The 24293-nt window shown below is 42.0% G+C and overlaps 3 protein-coding genes across 4 annotated transcripts in view; 1 reads left to right on the forward strand and 2 right to left on the reverse strand.

Moving 5' to 3' along the window:
- Positions 1-909: 909 nt before the first annotated feature.
- Positions 910-3403, forward strand: LOC308293062 (interleukin-6-like; the record flags this gene model as incomplete). Its single annotated transcript, XM_080735492.1, has 4 exons — positions 910-931; positions 1060-1274; positions 2368-2511; positions 3173-3403. 4 exons carry the CDS (start codon positions 910-912, stop codon positions 3401-3403), a joined length of 612 nt encoding a protein of 203 aa, XP_080591618.1.
- Positions 3404-5705: 2302 nt separating this feature from the next.
- On the reverse strand, positions 5706-11250 carry tomm7 (translocase of outer mitochondrial membrane 7 homolog (yeast)). The gene is made up of 3 exons (XM_080735122.1): positions 11086-11250; positions 6651-6699; positions 5706-6091 (listed from the first exon to the last, which is right to left on the reverse strand). The coding sequence occupies exons 1-3, from the start codon at positions 11186-11188 to the stop codon at positions 6076-6078; spliced, it is 168 nt and encodes a 55-aa protein (XP_080591248.1). The 5' UTR covers positions 11189-11250; the 3' UTR covers positions 5706-6075.
- A 1291-nt stretch (positions 11251-12541) lies between these two features.
- Positions 12542-24293, reverse strand: part of hycc1 (hyccin PI4KA lipid kinase complex subunit 1) — a 63095-nt gene continuing 51343 nt past the window's right edge. The window contains exons 10-12 of one of the 2 annotated variants that reach the window (XR_013962474.1): positions 20059-20218; positions 17850-18192; positions 15945-16071 (exon numbers count right to left, since the gene is read on the reverse strand). Coding sequence is in view for 1 of the 2 variants with exons in the window: in XM_080736012.1 (XP_080592138.1) it covers positions 15509-16071; positions 20059-20218 (723 nt within the window). In the remaining variant the exon portion in view is untranslated. Of the gene's footprint in view, positions 16072-17849; positions 18193-20058; positions 20219-24293 lie in introns of both variants that reach the window. The other variant, XM_080736012.1, reaches the window with a different exon arrangement.

Raw genomic sequence — 24293 nt, forward strand, 5'->3', positions numbered from 1 at the left:
GGATAGTGATATCAAATAAGTCTATGAAGCTATCAATGAAATCTCTCTCTCAGCTAAGGGGTCCTTGGCCTGAAAACGTTGAAGAACCTTGGACTAGACGTTTTTGTATTGTATTAAAGGACCTGGTTGTGTCTGTGTTCCTAGGAAAATGTTATAAACCGTGCCACAGCCCAAATGGTATTAGTAAAGAAACAGGGAAAAACATCTCGTAACATTCTGCAAGAGACTATAACTGTGATCACATATTTTCCTAATGATACTGTAGAGTAGACTGATGAAGTCTGTATAAATTATTTGCACATGATATAGAAGGCTATATGTGATGTGTTAATGATCGTAATGATGAGTTTGAGCTATATGTCTCATAAATTAACTCATAAATAATGACCTACTATATGTCTCTTAGTGGGACAGTGTGTGCCACCACAGTGACAATCAATGAGTAGACCTATACCCTGACTGACTGATTGATTGAATAATTTATTTATTTAAGTTAGCAAAGGAAACGTACAGTAGGCCTACAGTTCACTGATACAAGGTCAACTAAAAGTATAAAGACCACAAGAAAGCTATTATGCTTCTTTGCATTGGGGTGCCTTGTACTCAATTGATTGTAAAGCACAAATCTGATTGTAGCCTAATCAAAATACGCCTACTCAAAGGATTTCCTCAAATAACTTATGACGACATTAGACTTGGGGGAGGGTGGATTCAACGGAATAAGGGAAATCCCTTCCAAAGAGAGAGAGAGAAAAAACAAACAAGAATACCGGTAGGGAGACCTATAAAATGGGACCTGCACTCACTCATCAACAGAGCAACTTTTGGCCTGGTTGGAGAAACTGCAGGAAACATCTTGGGTCATCATCATAGTCATATTTCAACAGTTGGCTCACACTGCAACGCAACATGCCTTCCTCCTCAAGACACAGTGAGTAAACGTCATATTCTGTCATTCTTACTGGTAGTGTAGGCCTAGTAGTGGGCTGGTCTTGTGAGTTGTGCGCGCTCCACGTGTCTCTTCCTCTCATTCATTCTTTTCTCTTCTCTCTGGTGCAGACTTCCCCCAGCTCTCAGTGCTTGAACTCCTGCCAGCCCTTGTGCTGCTGCTGCTGCTGTGCGTGGTTACTGGGAGCGGGAGCCCTGTACCAGTGCGCTCTGCGGGGGGCGAAGAACCCTCAGGTGAGGAGGAGATGGGGACCCCTCCTGACGAGCTGAGCACCTCTCCAATGTGGGGGAAGCTGATTGGTGCCACTGCACTCCACCAGAAACAGGTGAGAAAAAAATAAAATAAATACAAATATTTATTGTTGCAGCTAGATAGAGGCATAGCTTGAATAAAAGTGCAGTATTATTGAGTTTTTTTGTTATGTTAAATAGCTCTGCATTCTGATAGCAATACTTGCTATAGAGATTGATTGAATGCTTTATTAGTCAGAAACAGCACGTGGTACAGTTAGACATAAAGGCAAAAAGGATAGTCCTGGCCGACTTGTTTCTATTGTGGTCCTAATCTAATGTATTCAATTAATCTACCAACAGCTATCTAACAACATAGCATCAAATGAAATAATGTCTGTTTAGCACCAGGGGTCTCAGTCTCTCCAGCTTTTTAGTATAGGCCTAGGCCTACAGAAAATGCATTGTCAGGTCAGGATGCCAGTTGTGTGCAGTCAGGAGAGAGAACACATCTACAAACAGGGTGAACAAGTGAAATTGGAAGTGCATGACACAAAGGAACTGGAACACTATCAAATTAAATCTGATAAATGCATGCTCTCTCCCGATTGGCAAATCATGTGGCATGTGTTTCTTTATTAAATGTGAAGACACCTCATGTTGTATTAACCCACTTTTCAGTTACTGTAGATTGATAGACTATGTTTTGTTCTTTTCCCATCCAGTTTGAAGATGAATTTCGGAACAGCACAAAGTATAACCTTTTGGAAAAACTCCCCTCATTCCCACCAGGCTGCGATAGCAGCACCGATTTCAGCAAGGTGTGTGTTTTGTGTTTTTCCACTTTTGCTGTGTGCTGCTCACTTGAAAATAGACCAGTAGAAGGAAAACACTTATTTTTACCTTTATTTATTCAGAGAAGACCACCATACATTTTTAATAATGTGCCATATAATGAACAACAAAAACACATCATAATGCAGACACATAAGGGCTACACAAAGCCATTTGTCTTGTTTACACTGTTCATTCATGGAGTGATGAGTCTAATGTGTGTCTGTGAGCGTGTTTGATATCCTGTAGTTTTTGTTTCTGAAAATGAAGTTAAATGCAATAATGCTTGTATGTTGAGGTTTTCCAACCATGGTTTTCTGACGTGGCCCACGCTGTCTTTCTCTGGCTCTGCAGGAGAGCTGTCTGAAGAAGCTGGTCCAGGGTCTGCTCAAATACAAGGTCCTTCTGAAACACGTGCAGAAGCAGTACCCCACAAACCCCATCCTGCACGATGTCAGGGACTATGGGGACCTCCTGACCTCACTGCTCAAATACAAGGTGCGTGTGCGTTTCTTCTTGGTGGACTGTTTGAATCAATGTATCTGTCGAAAAGTTACTAAATTCTTACAAGCAAAAATCTGACAATTTAAAATTAAAGTTTAGATTATGCTCAGACTAGGTTTAGGCATAGTTTTACTAAGGTTTAGGTCTGTGACCTATTACTGTACAGTATATCAATATGAGGGTCTTTGAGATGAAAACGTTTTAGAACCACTGCTCTATAGTGTGTGCGGTGTAGACTATAGCCTACTATTGAGACGATAGCATGCAGTATGTAGGCTTCTAATAAGACGTACCATCTCCGATACCATGATGGTTCTTTTTAAATTGGGGACTTTCATGACAAGCGTGCAGAATAGTGCCGTGGTTTAGCGACATCATGGAATATCTGACTGGGATACAAAGTGATGGCAGGCTGGCTCACCTTTTTCTTTTCATCCTATCGTTTCATAGAAAGGGACATATACAGTACACAAATACAAACACAACAAATTCACACCCAACATGTATACTCTACATGACACTTCATACCCAACATAGAGGCTGTAAAGGTACAATTGACTTAAATGTTTTGAGAAACAAACACAAAACATTCTATTTTTGTTGTCATGACTGTAAAACGTACAACTCATCTCTTTCTGCCCCCTCATCTCCGCAGATGAAGCACCCAGAGAAGGTGGTTGAGCTGAGCGCCAGCCAGGAGGAGCAGCTCCTCGCAGACCTGAGCAGCCCAAACACCGAGTACAGCAGAAAGATGAAGGCGCACGCCATCCTCCGCCACGAGCGTCTGTTCCTCATCGACGGACAGCGCTTCCTCTCCATGAAGGAGGTGCAGAAGGAGAGACGAGATGCCCGCCACCGTCCAGCCGGCAGGAACCAGCCACTGTGACAATAATACACTACAACCACCGTTGACTTTAACAGTGTTATTTATTTAAACATTTATTGTGATTTTGTTTTTTTGCTGATTTCTGTTGTGGCAGTTTAACACAGTTTTAGTGTTAACTGCCCCCCCCAGTTTTCGAAGAATTGAATGATTGGTGACCTCATCGAGTGAAAGAACATCACCTAATCTCAGTTTAGAAATCTGGCGATTGAACTTGAATTGAACCTGAATTGCCTTAAATCAGCACTCAGTATATTTGTACTATTTATTTTGTTAAACCTATTTATATTTATGTATTTGCTATTTATTACAATGTTATGCTACTGACTGTTTGATAGTAAATTACTGTTTTATTTTTTTAGATATACAATATTTTTCATACTCACCATGTGGAATGTACTTATATTTTGCAGAGAATGTTTTTGTGTTGATGAAAAAATGTCATTTATTGTGCAAATGAATTCTGAAAGTTATCCAGGAGAGATTAGAGAAGTGAATCCGCATCGCATCAGTGACGTGAACATTTATTTTGTATACAGCTACCAATAAAGAAAACATTTCCAGTATAAAAAGTCTTACTTGTTCATTTCATTTGTAAAGAGTAGCCTACCAGGCGGTTCTACTCAAACATATAAGTAAGTACTGCTTACTGGACTTAAATATTACAGTTACTGATTTACACAAGGTCACCATGAAAGGGCCCACGCCCGTGTCACATACTGACTGCGATCATATAGATTTAGACTAGAGTTGTTGGAAAAGCTGCCGGTACTGCCTAAAATACTGGTATCGTTATTGGTGAGTATGGCCGTCTATGCCAATCTAAAACCATGTAATTCGTCACATAATGATGTTTCATTTACAGTAAAGTTATTTTGTATTTTGAATACATGAATACTTCAGTTGATGTTGCACTGCTTTATATTCTTACTGTATCATTTACATTATTATTGTCTTGTAGCTGCACTCTAACAATTATAAATTGAACTTTTATTCCCAGATCAGTGGTTCTCAAACAATTTTTCAAGGTCCCTGAGCTCTGAGTATAAGAATAGAACCGAATGGACCATTAAGATTCTGTAAATCTGAGTGTGTACAAATGAACACTCTCAGGCCTGTAACGGTCCATTTGAACGCCCTCAAGTAACCTTGAACCTTGATCAAGTACCTTGATCCCACTTGACTTTTGTAAACCACTCTCCTAGATTTGTTTAACCAATCAATTACTCTTTAAAGTGGTGAGCTGCGTTTCTTTATATGAAAGCTTTCTCAAAGGGATGAGGTTCAAACTAACCGGAATGGGACATCCTCCTTATTGGGTTGTAACAGAATAGTGGTGTACAATACTTGATCAAAAGTGGAATTACTACTTTCGTTATGTACAGTAAAAACCACAGATGTACCAACACCATTTTGTCCTTCCTGAAAATGTATTCACTAAATAAATTAATACAAATGAAACTATACAGCGCATCTCTTAGAAAAATGCAAGCACACAATTCCCCCGTGAAGCTGGTTGATTTGACCAAAAAATAAATCTAGGACAAGTGGTTCTCAAAGTGGGGTCCAGGGAACCTCAATGTTCCTTAAGGGTGTTCCAAATGGACATTTACAGATCTGCATCTCTGCAACTCTTGAGTGTACAAATGGAACCAAATGGGTCCATTTGTAAACTCTGTTATGGGGTTCCAATGAATTTTAATTTGAGAATGACTGATCTAGGGCTACAAATAAATTCCATTAATTGTTAAAGTGCAGCTACAAGTTAGTAAAATTATAAAGTAAATAGTACAGAAATGACAATTATCATGTGAAATTCTGTGATATCGGATTAGCATATCAGCATCTTTTCCGATACTGGTATATCAGAACAACTCTACTAAAAACGAAATGAAATATACTCTGTTAAATTAACCATATACTTGTGAGTAGTGACTTTCCACCACTGTTCAATAGCGTGTTTATAACACACTTATTGTAACATTTGTCCATATAAGGGACTAAACTTTTGATTTCAAAACATAATGAATTTGTTTCTACTTATTAAGTCCTCACTATGCGTGCCAACAGTGATGCACATCCTCTGCATAGCTGAAGACAAGAAATACCAAGAACTGCCAGAACCAAATGGTATTTTCCATTGTTGCACAAAACATTGTGATTTCATCCCAAAGTTGTCCTGGCAATGATGCAATTTCCTTCACGATTCAAAACCCAGCTTTTTTTAGATCAGCTCTCCTTAACATAATACACAGAAAGACAACAGCTTTAAAAAAAGAAAAGAATAACTTTCACAAACACGCAATTATCTATCAAAAGTTGTACTTTTCATTAGGATTTATTGACAGAAATGCTCCTTTTATAATTTAGGTTTCACACATTACCAAAAAACAAACAAACCAACAAACAAAAAAACAGCTGATGGGAAATTCCATTGGTCATCCAATCATCCATCGACGATCTACAGTCCATGCAGTAGGTAGCCATGTAAACAGTGTGGCCACAGATACATACTGTAATGTACTCATTCATGAACAGAAAGTGTCAGACATCGGACACTGTTGACCTTGGGACATGAAAAGGTAGGCATATGGTGTCCTTTTCCCAGGTGACTGCCAGTGATGGGTAGGTAGAATCGTCATGACCGTGGCGAGGGGAGGTACGGACTGTGTTCCTCAGCCCCAAAGCAAACTGGAAGAAACAAGAAACAAGGTCAGCAGTTAAACAGAAGTACGGACATAACGAGCTGCATCTCAACAGCCTGATGTTTAAAGGTGATACACAATTTTTTTGATTTTTTTTTCTTGATATTTCTTTTTTTTCAAAAACGGCCGTCGCTGACGTCAGCGACTGCAGCAAATCTGGACAGCCTGTTTTGAGACCCCGTGGGATGCTTTTAACCTCCACCTTCCCAAAACCAGAGAAAGACACAACGGTCAGAAATGGGACTTTGTGAGGATAGAAGGTGCTAGTGGGACCCCAAAAAAAGGTTTTAAAATAGGAAAAGTGAAATTTCATGGTGTATCACCTTTAAAGTACTAGTCTAAAAAGCAAGCATCAAATAAACCACAAACCATTTTGACATTTACACCATGTCATGTTAAGCAGATGAGAAGGGGAAGAAAATACATTACCCCCCTGCCTAGCAGAGATATTGGGATAAAGGAGGCCATGGTACATGCATGGTCATTTCTTTCTGTTAAATCTTGCAAACCAAAGTTACAGAACTGCATTGAAGTTTTATACACACCTCAGAACCGTGGGTTCAGGCATCCCTGGATCCGCCCCCCGTTTGAAACCTGACAATCACAAATAGAAATGGAACAATGAAGGGGCTGTGACATAAATCGTTGCCTCCAGCTGGATGCTGGAGGTGGGAAAGTCACACTTTCACCAGAGTGGCTTACAGCATTATTCAATGAAATCAAGGGCTGCTGGTTGCAAAGTTAAACTGAAGACATTTTTACATGCATCCAAGGGATACAACACATGAATCATGCAAGACATGCTGTATGACTGCTAGGACATGAGACATACTGTTAGCCAGCCTGTCCAAAACTCTCAGTTTAATCATACAATGGAAAAACCTCACTCCTAATCCTCCCATGGAAGGCAAACTGTTTGGATGACCTGAATGCCGGAAGCTCACTTCCATTTAAGACTTTCTAGAGAAGTTGGACTCTGACGTCTAGTGCTGGGAACAATTTCTCATTATGAAGTCACAACTCGATGTCTCAGCTTAGTGTTAAAAGGATGTCTGGCTGATCGGTTTCCCAAGTGGGATTATCATCTGCCAAGCTAAACAGTGTGTTGAATCCATGAAGTTGAATTCCATCATGAAACAGATGTGGTAAGTAACTACGTACATTTACTCAAGTACTATACTTAAAGGAGCTATAGTCAACTTTTTCTTGAAATATGGATGCTAAAATAAAAATAATGTTTCAAAAATATTTTATAAAAAAATAAGCTTCATATATGTGTTTCTATTCAAAAATGACCACAAAAAGCGTAAAATAATGATAAAATAATCATTTTGGCCATTGTCAGACCAACACTTTGTTTACATTCTAGTCTATAGACTAGGATGTAAACAAAGTGTCGGCCCTACAATGAAAAAGTTGACTATAGCTCCTTTAAGTACAATTGAGGTATTCTATTTTTTTTTTTTTTACTGTACTTGAGTATTTCCCAATTTTCAATACTTTTACTTCTGCTCCACTACATCTAAGAGGCCAATATTTAACTTTTTATTCCACTGCAATTCTTTGAAAATGTTAGTTACTTACATAGTAACATACATTAACCAGCCCTAATATACTTTGGCAGCATACTATTTTATTATTGCGACCGAAGGTCGCATATACTCTGAAGAATCGTGTCGCTTGAGTGTCCGAAGCCTCGTGACCGTCCTTCCGAAGCCTCTGTGATGTCAGTGTGATGTCAGCGAGTTGTGACATCACTTCCTGTACAGGGCAGCTACACGAAATGTGGATAACACTATATATGGAGATAGTCCAGTCCATCATGTCATATGGGACTACCGTCATAGAAAGTAGCCATTGTTAGGCCGGAGTCAATGGCTGTCTGTCTGACTGCCAAGTCTGCCATTGACTTGCAGCGCATGAACGCCGCACTGGAGCGTGAAAACCAACAGGCCTGATGGAAAATGATACATGGCCGCAGGCTTTGTGACGTCCCACATCTTATGTGCTGGGCATACTACTAACCGACGCCAAGGACCTCCAGAGGCCATACAAAGAGTATCTAACCCGAGGCCCCTTACTAAGTAGCTACATTTACAACATACCTTCTCCAAAAACATCAATATTGAACTCCATATGTATATGGATACATACATGTATTTTTATTAATAAAGGATAAAATAAAATAAAAATGCCATAGATGGGCATTCCCAAAAGCAAAATCCCTTTATGCCCATATATGGGGATTTCTGATGTCATCAATCTCTGGCCCTAACTAGCTCAAAAGCCTGCTTTACTCTGATTTACACCCTACCTTTCCAGATGATGACCTATTGGGTACACACTTATGTCCAAATATAGAAATCCCAAGGCATCAAACCTAAGCTTGGCTTTACTAATTAACATATGTTTCATGCCCATATATGGAGATCCCTGTCCCAATGTTATCAATATTAAGGACATATCTGGAAATGCCCATATTTGGTAATGTCCACATATGGGCATGTTTTGACATAACATAGTCAGGGAACTCCATGTATGGGCATAACATTGATTCTGTGAGTGTGCCATGATTCTGTGAGTGTGCTGAGCTCCTAGGGTTGATACCCTCACAAAAACATGAACAAACTCCCCCCAGAATGACAACTAGAATCGTCAGAGAAACGCTGTGGTTGGCCAGATTGTCAAGAATTGGCGCGACCTCGCCCTTTAGGGCGAGGTTGCATGTCACCCTGAGGTCGCATTCCACCCTTGGGTGTCTTACTAGTACATATTGAACTTGTTATGGCATAATGAGTACTTTTACTTTTGGTACTTTAAGTACATTTTGATGCCAATACTTTTACTCAAGGAAACCTACAGTAGGAGGTTGGATTAAGAACCATGACTGTACCCGATTTACTTTCCATTAAAGAAAACAATTTACTTTCCTCACTACTCCTTTGCCTTTCAAGGCTTCATTCATAAGCACACATTGCATCACACACACATGATGTAACAGATTTCAAGTCAGCAGGATTCCCAGAAGGCAAATTAATGTGATTAAATAAAGGCTTCCTCCCTTTTCTCTTCTTAAAATGAAGATATCTGAAATAAGAGTTGGGCTAATTACATTATAACCAAAAGCATCATACTGTCTCATACAGCTTAAACCAGATTTGAGACAAATTCTCAAATAACCCCCCAGGATGCCACGATCGCAGAATTTGCCTTTTAATTTTGGGCCGTCTGTGGAATAGTATGCAGTATGCAGTGGAATAGTATGCAGTATACAGTGGAATAGTATGCAGTAAGGAAGGGAAGAATAGAGCAAAAATAAAAATACATTATCAAAATATATCACTATTATGAAATATCTTCATGTGATAAATTAAGTGGTTTCTGACCAGTATAGACTGGCATACCCGCCGTTACCAGCATTTTAGGCAGTATCGGCAGCTTTTCCGATAATGTCTGGTATCGGTATCGGAAAACAAAACTCTATATCTAATCTCAGTTACTTTCTCATCTCTGCTATTTTTGCCCTGTTTAAACTCTCCGGATCCCACAGAAGGGACAGTCCCTTGCTGTTTCCAGCATCCTTGAGGGACAACACAGAGTAATGAGTGCAGGGCAACTCCATAGGGTGCTGGCCCGTCCGCGTCATGACAGCAGGAACTCCTGCTGCAATGTCCAAACTTCCACCACACGTCAAGCGTTAATGAATATATGCAGACACATCTGTTTTAGTATGTGTGACAGGTGACTGGCTGGCTAATGTTTGGCAGCTTCAACTTAAGTGTTGCGTTTCCTTCCTTTTGCGGTCTACAGTCACGTCATTTAGAAACCACAGTGACCGTAAGGCCTGTCTGTCGCAATCATCTATCCTAAAGGGAGGGAAGTCACTGTCTGGCATTGACCTGGTGTCACAGAGCATGACGGTGCAATGCGGTCAGATGGGACAGTGGTTCTCAACCTGAGGGTCGAGACCCCCAGGGGTACCTCAAAAAAAGGGAAAGAACATTACTGGGTCAAAGGTAATCAGCAAACTATAAAAACTGGTCAAACATTATCCAAACTGTCAAATAATATGACAAAGAGATGAGCTTGCCTTGTAGATCTGAACCTTTCACAATAATCATCTGTGTAACAGAAAATGTAATGCCTCAACTCGTATTCATTCCAATTTCCAAGTGCTTATCAGTGTGTGGGGTCCCCAGTTCAAATATGATTATTTTGGGGGGTCATGGCCTGAAAACTAAATGGTTTAAATTGTTGTATTAAAGTCTTTGTTACTCATTGTGCTTATGAGCAATTAAAGTAATAAGTATTTTTTTTGGGTGGTGCGGATGGCTGAGTGAATCCATCATCAGAGGCGAGTTGCCCCTCCTCCCTCCAGGACATAAACAAACAGTGCATATTAGCCAGGGGCCAGGGCTGAGGATCATCATCACTCTGATGCCATTATGGAGGCAATACCCCTGTATCAATACTGACTGAAAAAGACTATGGAACAGCTTCCACTGCCAGGCTGTCAGAATGCTGAACCAACTGCTGGAAAAAGCAGGTGCTGATGTTGAGCTCTGTCATTCTTGTCCACACAGGCCATCTCATTACATTATGTAATTTATACGGCAGTGGGAATATACTCACCTTTATGTATATGGGCACGGGGGACTTTGAATACATAAACATTTAATTCCCCACACACAATTATGTGCTGCTTTATCTGTTAAGTATACATCTTTATATTTGATGTAGGCTACTGTTATTTGACATTATCCATTCCCACTCCCTTTAAGATGATTCACTTTTGAACTGCAATTCGTGCACGCTTGTACGAAAAATAATCGTTTACAGACACCTGTCAAGTTGTCAACTTCTGTAGTGACACTGACAATTAACTTGAAGTTGTGCCATTTCCCCACGCCCTGTGTATGGCCTGATGCTACGCTAACATGGCTAACGTTATTTGCCTCTACTAGTCGTCCAGATACTGACCCAGGTACAGCACTGTAGGGATGAAGCCCCATCGGATGGCGAACTGGCCGCACTGGAACACCTGCTGCAGCCGCTGTTTAGTCTCTTTGCTGAGTTTAGCCATGATAATAATGATGAAGAATAAGATGACTTCTCCTCCAGCTAAATCTCAACAGCAGCAGCACAAGGACGTGAGAGAAGAGGAAGTGACGCAACTAGAACTTAAGGATGGCTGGAGAAACTCGACGTTTTATTGTAGAGCGCCACCGAGAGGCCCAAACCGGAGATACAGTAACGAACAGTAGTTACCATAATATTGTTGAAATGTATTTTAATATTTTCAAAGTATTATTATTGAATTATGGGGTATTACATATTAACAATGTTGTGGTTATGCTTGTTGTTAGACATGGACAATTGTGTCTGTAACCTACCACACACAGTCCAAGTCACCTACCTCAAGCCAGGTCGAATCCCAAGTCTCCTACTGAGAAAACAAAGCATGCATCTCATATAAAGCTGCTGTAATATTGTTGTTTAAATAAGTGCTAAATACCAGAGATAGTAAACATTGCTATAGAGTGCTCCCTAGCTGTCTCTCCATCTTTTTTATCCAATCAGGATTGATAAATCACACACGATACAAGATAAACAAGTGAAATAGTAATCAAGGATCATAGGTAATTAAACCAAGAACCTTAATTCTGTAATTTTTGCTAACCATCAATAAAGTATTCAATCAATCAAGACCAGCAATTTGACAACTTGACAATGTAAATAGCAAAATCAAAGTCACAATAGAATGTGACCTTTTCTTTATGAGTAATGGATCATTGTGATAGGATGAATAGAAAAATAACTCTGATATATAAACCCTATGAAGTAGGAGTGTAACAATACAGTGCCTATCGATCGATGCATCGATTTTAATTCCAACGATTCAACTGTGTCGAAATGCAAACAGCAGCATATGGTATCATTTTACAGTGCAAGTATGACAAGTAAGTGTTTGTGTGTTGCATTTAGCAATTTTAGGAAGAAATAAAATATTGGGGTTGACTTACTTTTCTATTCCATATCGCTATATTGGTCTATCAATAATACATCAGTGTTCATCACTGTGTTCATGCCAAGGTGCGAGTTTGTCCATGTGTTCAAATAGGCTACAACGTCCATTTATTTGCTAGAGAATCACGGTTTACTTATTTATATCCATAATACATTGTCCCTTAAAAAAAAACATGCCGTATCCATGCTTTACACAGATTTTTCTTCTAAATAGTTAATGTATAGATTTAAGTCATTGAATCGTATCGCATCTCCATGAATGAACCAATATCGTCCATATATCGTATCATCAACCATATATCATGATGCGAATCTTATCGTTACTCCCCTACTGTGAAGCCATGAAAAGCAGAGGTGTAGTGCGGATGTTTCTTTTATGGACAGTAAATAAGACGGACGAGCAGACCAGTGAAATATATAAACACTTTATTCCCAGATGCTCGAGCAATGAGTTATTCTCATCATGACAAAATAAAAGGCCCAAAAATAAACCAAACTTTAGTACAACAACAGTAGTATGATGTACAAGGAGAGCTTACCATTTCGCAATCTGTAAAACCCACATTACAGACACAAGATGATTATCGTCCCACCAAACTATGAACACTTAAAAACAGCTTTAGAAGTAGAACACAGAAATTACAGAATTACACCCTCCTTTTTTTGTCGTCTTCTTCTCAAATGCACAGGATGGCGCTGGAGAAACCGTTTGTACTAGGACACGAAAGGTATCAGATGTGAGGAGTCTTATGAATTCATTTGCCTCCAGTATAATGGCAGAGTACCACAGTGTTCTCTGACAGCCAGGCTTTGACAACTATAGGGACGGGACAATTATGAAAATTACATTATTGTGAAAAAAAAATCGATTTGCGATATTATCGCGATAATCAAAATATGCTTAAAACTTAAAATGCCACTTCAATCCTGTTCAACTAATTGAACCCCCAGCATCCCTATTCTGGGGGAAACATAGAATAGCAGATCTACAAGCTCACAACGTATGCAACGCATTGTGAGCCATGTTTGGCAAAATCGATTTGTGTTGTACCAAGTGCGCTCTTTGCAATTCTGTTTTATGAGAGGGTTTAAGTTAAATTTGCAGCCCAACAAAAGCGAATTCATCCTTAGTGTATATGATGGAGGACAATTTCCCAATAGATTAAAATCTTTCAATTCGATTAATGTGAGCATTTTCTTTTATCACGATAAACGATAATGACGATTATCGTCCTGTCCCTATGGGGCTGTTAAGTCTGACATCATTTTGTAGGCAGAGGAGAATTTCTGCCCCCAGTTTCCGTTAATCTTTTTACTATTTTTACTATTTACACATTTTTCTTCTCTTTGTTGTTGAAAGGAAAGTGTTAGAATTATACTTTAGTCGTTATTTTTGTCTCGGATCTGTTGAAATAGCGAGGAACAGATATTGACAATAAATCTGCTTGGAGGTCTGACTACAAAATGATGTCACGGCTTAAAAGCCCCATAGACAACAAAACCAAATAATGAGGGATGAATGTTGTGGAGCAGGAACACGTTAAATACAAAAAACACTTCACCACAGTACGAACACCTAAAAATGGAGCATGGACTTTGAATGCAGGAGAGTCAAGGTGGCCACGTTTCTAGAGGTGGTGCCATAGTTTTGAACCTTTTCTGTTTTGTATGTGTCTATGGAGTTAACATTACTTTAATAGACCCCCAGGTGTGGTTATAAATATGCAAATATGTCTTCCTTGTGCATTTTTGGTTACTTCCTGAAAGCTGAAAGCCTCAATGGAATTCCAAACCACCTTATGTATATAGTAACCCTGATGTCCCTTAAATTTGGGCATGTCATGGGAGACACTTTCAAAATGTTCAGAAATAGTAAAACAAACAAACTCACAGCGCGTCATGGCGTGACGTGTTTTGAGCTTGCACATCGGTCCACTATCACCGTTTCTTTGCATGATGATGTATGTAGGCCGTAAGTGCTATAAGACCAATGTCAGACTTTACTTTACAGACTGTGGGTCGACATTTTGCTCTTGTGTGCTTTTAACACTATGTGAAGTAACACAGTAATACAGTTAGACAAAAAAGAAGCATTTCCTCGCGAGAAAATACCACAGTTTAAATGTACACCTCTCTCTCTTTCATGGGAAAATACCACAGATCAAGCATTCAAGCACCAAGCTCTCAACCTTTCATGTGCAAAAGAATTCATCAATTAAAAACATCATACAAACCTCTTTCATGTAAGCAACCTTAACCTAGATCAGACAAACTGCATGCAAGATCACTTTAATCCTTCTTTATGAAACCTAGCTATTCATAAAAAGGTGCAAGAGGAGCGAGTGGAAGGGAGGCAGGTATCGCTGCTTCCACATGGTGGCGCCAACAATACTGTCCGATTGTAAACACAAAGAACCCATTATTACTGTCTTGGTTGATCATGGAGTGGTTATTAGTTCTACTCGTATGCAAAATGTTTTAATATGGAGCGAACGTAAACATACAAAGATATCTAAAAAAATAAATCAATTTTAGGGACTTTAGAGACTGGTCAAAATGTATGTAAAATATGTGGCCGATGAAACTCTGGGGGGGATTTATATTGCTATGCGAGGGGTTCATTTCATGTATAAAAAAAGAAAGAAAGAAATGCTTGGAGGTGGTAGGATTTAGGAGAATCATACCTTGTTCATACCTTGATCAGCAGCCTTTTATTCTAAAAACGGTTGTACAAACACATACAGTACACACGCACGCTCAAGCACGTTCATACTTAATAACCCCCCAGTGACAAGCTGGGGGAATGGTGAAGATGGATGTTGGGGGACAGCCACACGACGGGAGCACCAAAAGTCTATTAAAATATCCAATTTCCCAAATAAACGTCTGCGATACAGTGATGTGCCGTGTATTTTTCTCTGTCTGCTGGTGTACTCATGTGTATGACTGACAGGGCAGCTCTGCAAGGGCACTGCAGTTCCGGCCTGGCACGCTTTCTTTTTTCCAAGAGCCGCCGTAAACACAACTATAGTTCAATGGTGCTGGGGAGGAGTGTTGTTGGCCCAGACTGCCCGCCCGGCCAGCCTGCCTAAAATGGACCTGGCGAGCCATCTGGTTAATGGGGCAGCATGGTGGTAGCAAGGGTAATGTGAGCCTCTGGGAGGCTGACTGGAGTGGAGAGAGAGGGCAGAAGGCTGGTTTCACAGCACAGACAGAAAATGGAACAGGGCAGCGGAGTGGAGTGGTGAACAAAAAGATAAAAGAGGAGTGCATGTCGGCAAGTTTGTCGTCCATTGCAAGTGGCATGGCTTGGAGTTCCAAGGTCACAGCTTATGGGGTCAGAAGTCATGGTGGTGTGGGATGGTGGGGTTGGGGTTCAGGGGTCAGAGCCGAGGTGCACGCTGATGCTGGGCGAGCGCTGCTTGTGGTTGGGCGGCCCGGGGCTCAGGTACTCCAGGTGGCCGCTGCCCTCCTCCTGCAGGCTGCACGAGTAGCGTCCCGCCAACGCCGCGTCCGAGTTGTTGCATCCTCCCCCGGGGCCCGGGGGCGGGACCTGCTCGAAGGAGCGCGAGAAGACGGCGCTGGCGGTGCGCGTCAAGCTGCTGAGGGCGCCCGGCTTGGGCACCGACTGGCTGGAGGTGAGCGTCAGCCGCTTGACGGACAGCGTCTCGTTGGTGCACTCGCTGGCGGCGCGCCCCGTCGCCGCCAGCCCTGCCCCCGCCTCCTTGTCCTTGCTGGAGCGCCCGCCCAGCCGGCACTTCTTCATGGCCTTGGCCCCCAGGCTGGCCGCCGTCACGTTGTTGTTGCCGCCGGCGGTGATGGTGATGTTGGGCAGAGTCACGTCGTGCCCCGACGACGACGTCCCGCCGCCCGGCCACACCCCCTCGTCCACCTCGGAGATCTCCATCAGCTCGTCCGGGGAACCCAGGTCCACGGCGTCTGAGAGGGACGGACGGACAGACGGACGGACGGACAGTGGGGGAAAGTCAGACAGGATGGACAGTAGGCAGGAATATAAACACTATCACCTCCGTCCTGCAGCCTATGTGATCCAATCGGTTACAGGAAGAGTGGGCACTAAAGTTGGCTATTTGCTCCAAAATGTTAAAAATAATTATATTTGGAAAATGGTCCTAAGTGATGTAAAGTATACTTGATTAGAACATTTGAACATCATTTTGAACAAAATAGCAAAAAAAAAAAATCATCGAGGTGCACACTCTTCCTTTTGGTACCCACTATTGTATCCATCCAATCACAGGAAAGTCATAGTTTGGGATCATGCTCTAATACTGTAAATATACCGTAAAATATATTCCTTGTTCTTTTACATAAGATTTGATCATAGAAGATGGCAGAACAGAGGGGTTATGCCGTTGTCTTCCAACAGGTGGCGCCTCTATGCTGTGTTAACTCAGCCAACGTAATGGCAGCCTGCTTGGTAGAAGACAAGGGTTTTTGTATTACAGTCCTGCACACAGGTTAGATTAAACAAGCAGCCATGTGAGGAAACAGTGATTTATCGGTGTTGCCCAAACACCCAGGAGCAGGAAGAGAGCTGTGTCTAGACAGAAACAAGCTTTGGAAGAAAAACATCACACCGGGAAGGAGAAGTAAAGCAAATACAATTAACCTCTCGTGTCTCTCATGAACAGCCCTAAACAAAGACACACCCACTTATCTTTCCCCTTCTGTTCATGCATGCACATTGCACACACACCCACCCATGTGAGCAGTCAACCACCACATACACACAGCAGTAATACGTTGACTAATCTAGGGAATGGTGGCACACAGCTGACTGAAAGAAAGCAAGGCAGATAGGCACAGGTCAATGAAGATCACATTGAGCTCATCCATGCAGAGTGGGGGGAATCAACACCATCACCATTCCAGTGCAGATGTTTGACAGAATAATACACTCGATACAGGACTTTCAGTGAAAAAAAAGAAATAAGTATTTCTTCATTGTGGTATTTCTGAGTACTTCTTCCACCACTGCTCAACCAATGGGAGACCTGCATATCCTTACTGAGCTACTGCAGCAAGGTGGTACCGCTATAGCTATAAGTCTTCTGTGGCAACACACTCATATAAAGCTTAGGGCTGAGTCATACATAGTTTCAAATGGATGTCACGCACCGACAGCCACATCTACAAGCCCACAAACCCATTGCGCTGATGTGTTGTGAGCTTATAGATGCCATTTTCTTTAATGCGTGAAACCGGTGCTCAACTAAGTATAAATCAGGCTTAATGCATGTTGAGGCGTACCAGGGCCTGGGCTGGCGACGAAAGAACTACCCACAATCATTCTAATTGAGTACAAATATACAAAAAACTTGAAACCTGTTCAACAGCCATTCATGTAGTTACAGAGCTGTTTGTTTATGCCTCATGAATTAACTGATATTTATGTTCCCTTGAATTCAAAGCATTTACAGCCGTGATTCTGCAAACGTAATCAAAAAGAATCAGTGTTCAAAGAAGGGTATTAAATTCAGTTATTTGTCAGTTATGCAGAGGTTTAGATTTGCAAGGGCTTGAAGCAATAATCAAAAGGTAGTCAGTGAATGAGTGGCATTGAGAGGAAGTGTGACCGTGCGATTAGAGATGCCGGGGAGAGAAGAAAAAAAGTTAAAAAAGAAAAAGAAAAAAGAGGTTGGAAGAACCCAAGACAGAGTCATCATGCCAGGCCTTCCTCCACACATGGTTACCTAGGGTTACCCCGGGAGCGGGGCTGGGGGAGGGGGAAGGGAAGGAGGGGGGCGGGGCCCTAGTACTGGCTCCTCCCCGCGGAGGCGGGCCCCCCGGAACCCTCGTTCTCCACCATCCGCCTCACAGACTTCTGCCTCCTGACCGGCTCCTGACCCCCCCGGGGGTCCTGGCCCACCTCGGAGGTGGCGGGCAGCTCGCCGTCGCGGCCGTCGGAGCGTGGCCGCAGGGAGTCTCCGTTGGGCATGCGCTCGCCGCCCGCGCCCGTCACACTGATCTCTGGGATGAGGCCGCCGCCGCCGCCCCCCAGCGGCGGCTCTCCGTCTATACTCACCTCCTGGGACTCTGGTGGGGCCGTGGGAGGAGGTAGCGGGGTGGAGGTGGGGCGGCAAGACGGCACATATGGACATAATGTGAAGACACAAAGACGGGACACACATACAGAAAAAGACGGGGGACAATTGTGACGCACAAAAACAACAGAACGACAGAAACACAAACACATGAACAAAAACACAAGACAAGACGAAGACCACAGTGACACAAGAAAGAGACACACAGAGACAGGAAATCGATGTCATGGCAGCAAAAATGAAAAGACAAAAAGAAATCATAGAAGTCAGACTATAAGACACAAATAAAAAACAAAAGCACTACATGGAGATGGATGATACATTCAATTTATAGTGGGTTGCCGTTCACCCACTGTACTGCAATTAATTTTTAATTGTATTTCCCCTCAACCAGCTGTGCAAAGAGAAGGTCGTAGCACACAGATGAGTAGGTTTGGCATGGTGGGGGACCATTGAATAGCTCCCCATGAGATGAATTAGGGGTATTGGGCACAAGATGAAACCTGGTCATTAGCACCCATCACTAGACCGGCTGAGCGCTATAATTTAACTGCCTTTTCAGTCCCACAAGGACAGAAAAGTAATTCTACTGCCTTTCCCTCTATTTTTTTTAGAGCCTCATCCCAATTATATAATGGCACAAAAAAAAAAAACGTAGAAACTCTGGAAGTTAGAAATGGGACGGCACTGCACGGCAGTATATGAAACCATGATAAATATTTGATATGTTCTTTAGTACATCGATGAATACTTTCTGTCCTCATAACTAAAAAACATTCCTGTTCCTGCTCTGTCTTATAGCGTAGCCCGTAAAGGCTGTAACCTTCCAGTTCCTACGGTTTATAGCAGTCACATTTTACCGAGTCTCGGCACCTCTCAGGTAGGAATTATGACTCTCTATCTCCATTCCTGGCCTGTGTCCTTGGCTGACTTATAGTGGCTCAAAGTCACTGAATCACTGTAGTTAAACTTTGTCCCTGGCTCTTATCTGCTCTGGCGTATTCTGTGTTGAATAAGGGGACTTTCTAAGCTGGCAGGGGATAGTAGAGGTTACAAGTACGCCGTCATGTCGGAAACCTGGTTGTCCAAAACGGTATCGTTTCAGTTAATGGGAAAAAAATAAATCCTGTCTTCTAATGGGTCGAATTAAGTTTAGATACAAGATCGTATTAATACTTTTCATTGGTTAAATATTTATAAAACCCACAGTGTCACTGTTTTGGGAACTGGCTTTAAATAATCAAACATTTTATAAGCTTTTCAAAAATCTACAAGGTTGCAACATGTCAACGCAATCAGTCCAACTTTGCCAGAGATTGGCTGCTCACAGACAGAGACAGACACACAGACGGACTGACAGGGGCATAAACATATAGTCTGTGGCCTCCGAACCTCTGGCGTGGTTGAAGAAGACAAAGACGAAATATGGAGATACGAGGTTTCTGCCCGACTGTGACGATATGGAAAAGATATAGTGAAGTTTGGCAGTGACTGATGGGACACCACACACCATGAAACTACAGTAGGACAATGAGATGGACATTGATGGATGAATGAACAACAGTGATCCAATGTGTCCCAAGTGCTGTCCTTTGGGTTGGGGGGGGGGGGGCGGTATCCTCAAGGCCCCACAGTGCTCGACAGTTCAGAAAAATACTGTATATTAACTTGGAAAAATATGAAGCGAGTTCATTTCTGACGTCTACAGTCCTTGAATTGAGCAATTTCATGCGCAGCATCTCTCTCGCCTTTGTGTTTTGCACCCGTTGGCCTTTGTGCGTTTGTGTGTGTGTGTGTGTGTGTATGTGTGTGCGTGTGTGTCTGTGCGTGTGTGCGCGCGTGTGACTGTGTGACTCACCATGTCTCTTCCAGCGGTGGCCTCTGATGGACAGCGAGGTGACAGCGTTACGTGAGATCCTGGAGGACGTGGGGGTGATGTCCACCTGGATGCTGCGTGCCCTCTCCTTGTTTCTCTTCAGGTTCACGCCTTGCAGCGACGACTTGATAGCATTTCCCACCTTGGGGACACATTAGGGATGGGACGATATGAAAGTTTCATATCACGATTATTGTGACAAAATAAATCACGATTTACGATATTATCGCGATAATCAAAATCCATTATCCTGGGGTGGAACATTTGCCAAAAAATAGCAGATCTACAAACTAACCCTAACCCTGTAGATCGGCTATTTGTTGGCAAAGACATTTGATAGAAAGTGAAAAAAAGACTGTATCAAGTACGTATATTATAAGTACCTTTTACCAATTATAGGGGGTTTAAGTGGTACCAGATATGCAGCTCAGCAATTAAAAGGTGAATTGATCCCAGTGCATGACGGAGGACGATATCACGATAAATTAAATCTCCACGATACGATTATCGTGAGTGTTTTTTTATCACGATAAACAATAATATCACGTATCATCCCATCCCTAGGACACATACACACGCACACATTCTTTGATTGAATGTCCTCGAGTTGAAGATACGAGGGTGGAAACATTTTAGATCGTTTTCCTATAGGAAACAGTGACCAGCCAGGTGTGGCGTCTCCCATTTATCACAATAATGTGACGTGCCTGCTTGGGCGGTATGTATGAGAGAGCTACAAACAGACAAGAGTTCACTTGACTAGTGCAGTGTCCTCTGAAGGCTCGTTTACACTGCGTTTTTGCAACGAGAATTCCGCAAAATTAAAAGTCAGATGTGCCTTCCGTTCAGACGACATTTTCGGGGGTTAAAAACGGAAGATAGTAAATCCGTATTTCTTTGTGAAATTCTGTGAAACGATCCTCCTTGCGTTTCCATCTAAACGGGCGAGTTACAGGGAAACCGCAAAATGTGTGATGTAATTGACACTGCAAAGCCGACAGCAGTGGAGCGCAGGGAAGCCTGTGTGCTGCCATGGTGATTATGTAAACAAATGCTGTGACAAGGAAGTAGAGCGGACATGATGTCACACATTGCCAGATAGGCTGTCACTGCCACCTAGCGATCTCTAGGGACATGGCATGCACACTACCTCTTTTCATGCCTTGGAGCGGCTTCATATGAACGCTGGATAAAATTTACAATTGTGGGACCTCGCCGTTTTCTCTACAGAGCGTTGTCGTCTAAATGAGGCCTTCGATCATCAAACATGTATAGGGAATGGATTGCACACAGGGGCAAGAGTTACTTCTCCTTTAGTTTTATTGCATTTTTCTTAGGATGAGAAACACTATGCGAGATAGTCAAAGAGACAATATGCTCAATAGCCCCATACCGAACTATACTTCTGCACCCAAATTTAGAACTAACATGGGAAAGTTCTCATTCTACTGCTCTGCCACCAAAATGTGTGGAATGCCCTGACACCATCCATTCAAGGATGTGTTTCTTTCAAAATTATACTGAAAATACATCCACCAGGAGACCAAAGGGGAAGGTAAATGTAATTATCCCATCTCCTCTGAACATATAATTGCGACAGTTAGGTCGCAGTTACTATCAAAACCTCCACTGGCAGTCAGTCAGTCAGTCAGTCACGTCATGTCACACTTTTCCCCTACTCTTATCTCCGCCACCGTTGCCCCTATCCATGCGAAACTTTTCACGCACACTCCTTGGCTGGCAAACCACAACCTCCGCCCCTGATTTCTCACATGCCCCTCTTCTAGCGCCACCATGAGGTTGCTTTTTGCAGACAACATTATGCGACCTGACGGTCGCTTATCTCCCGATTAGGGAGTCTTACTTGTGTTAGTATTTGTTGATGACATTATTTGTGATGTACTGTATTATTGTGTATGCTATGTTGATGAATTGAATACATAGGACCACAATGGAAACCAGGATTTTTTCTTTGTGTTATCCTTTTAGCTTTAAATAAAACTTACCGTAAAATGCACTGTACCACGTGTGGTTTACATTTCGGACTAATAAGGTATTCAATCAATCAAGACTTTTTTTCAATATGTGTATACATTTACATTACATGTCTTATTGTTACTTGTATGTGTCGGAACAATAAAAACTGTTAAAGATAAAACAACCGTGTATGTATCTATGTGGTGCCATGTCATTGGTCCGAAGGTTCATTAGTCCTAACTCTAACCCTAACCTTAACCTCAGTAACCCTAACTAAATTCGGACTAATGCACCTTCGGACTTATGGGCAGTCCCCATCTATGTATGTATGGATGTGTGTGTACTTTATGCGGCCGAGGTTCAATTCCTCTGAGTCTGACACAACGGCCAACCCTCAACTGCTAATCTCATTAATAAGATTCTTTCTGTGTTATGTACGGGGATAAACTCAAAAGCTCAATAGCTTAACCTTAAACACATAATTGTGGCACAACAGCCAATTCACCACACAGCTTCGCCGTGTGAAAAATGCTCAGGTGCGCGTGGTGCTGATGCGTGCGTAATCTGCGTATACCGCTCTCACATTCGGGTAAATCCAGCCTGGGGCCCCGGGGAAGGGTTGTGTCATAATCTCAACTCCTGTGTTTTGGCTTTTGTTGGTCAGCTGCTATGTATTACAGACAGACGCGTCATTGAGCGACACTAAGCTTGCGACCACCTGGTGTAAACATGGTATACGAGAGAGAGAGAGAGAAGTTTTTCACTGGACTTTTTGCCATTCTTCCAATAGAGTTGACGATTAATTGTCACACAAATAATTAGTGGAAATAGCTTATCTACAAGCTTACCACACGTCACGAAGTTACATTTCAAATGTTTGAAAACGTATGAACATTTTTCAACATGGAAACATTATGACGATTAAGACATCGCAATTAATCGAGATTATCTCAAATAATTGCGATAAGATTAGGTTATAATTGTGTCAGGCCTATCTGCCAATCAAAGAAGAACGCGCATGCCTTTATGGAAGCAATGTGAAAACACATTCATATTTTCTCTTTTAAAGAAATTCATTGGTCTAAGAATGATAATAATCCAACACCATCCACAGCAATCTGACTAAGCTTCAGTGTAATTGGTGTGGGAGTGGTGCACCTTGCCCCTCCTGTGTTGCAGTCCTGTGAGCTTAGGTCCAATCCCCCGCTCGCAGCTCAACCTCAAGGATTACAGCTTAACCACGGTGCAGAATGCAAAGCATGTCAATAATCAAGTGGGATTACAGCGTTGCCTGCATTCACTGACTTGCATGTACATACGATGACAATATATGGTGGTTACTTGTTCACGTTTAGATTCGTTTTTTTGCTTGACCACAAATGCTAATAATGTTATTTAGATGCTAGGTTTGATGGTTACCTGGTATTATAGTTTCTTTGAATTTCTTTTTTGCACTCTGCTTGTGACCACCTGCCCTGTTGTTTGTTGACTAGAGTTCATGCCATTTAAACAGAAGGTCGCCGGTTCGCGCCCCTCCCTGGCCCAGGTCTATCCACAACTTTCCAACATCCCATATGCATTGCGCAGACGTTGGACGGAGCTTCCGGCGTCGCAGCCGAGTGTGATCTACAAGCTCACAACGGCTGAATTCTACCACACCACACCACACCACACCGCACCACACCGCACCACACACAAATATCTACTTTTTACATTACACAAAAGTACCTCTATACGGTAAGAAACAAATTTACCCTTTTAACTTTGATTATAATACGAATATAAATTTGTATTACAACTATCCTGAATTATAATACACTATAATGGATTACAAGTGTGATTATAATACACTATGTAGTATTAATGTATTACTATGATAGTTATAATACACTAATAAGTCAGTGAGTGATCAGTCATTATGTATTTGCCCCTGTTTGGCCTAGCTCAGACCTACTCTAGATTGGATACTTTTTAGTAACACGTTTAGTACCGCTTTCACACCACTCTATCCAGGTCCCTATTGTAGTGCAAAACCTGGCACAAGTGGGCGGTGTGGAATGGTGTGGTCTTGGGCCATGTCAGTGGAAAAGGGGCTTATGTGTCCTTAAGCCAGACACTTAACCCCTGCCTGACTGACTGTTCCCCGGGCTCTGCCCCCGTCCAATATAGTTAGGATGAGTTAATGGCAGAGGACAAATGTCACATTACAGTATCTCTAAATACACCTGACAACAAACAGC

Source organism: Nannobrachium achirus (genome assembly GCF_963921795.1).
Source record: "Nannobrachium achirus genome assembly, chromosome: 10".
NCBI classification, from domain to species: Eukaryota; Metazoa; Chordata; class Actinopteri; order Myctophiformes; family Myctophidae; genus Nannobrachium; species Nannobrachium achirus.

Excerpts from the sequence above, each read along its gene's own strand:
- tomm7 (XM_080735122.1), bottom strand. The coding sequence starts at position 11,188 with ATGGCTAAACTCAGCAAAGAGACTAAACAGCGGCTGCAGCAGGTGTTC. Across the intron at positions 6,700-11,085 it reads CCCTACAGTGCTGTACCTGG|GTTTCAAACGGGGGGCGGAT; the intron begins GTCAGTATCTGG and ends TGTGATTGTCAG.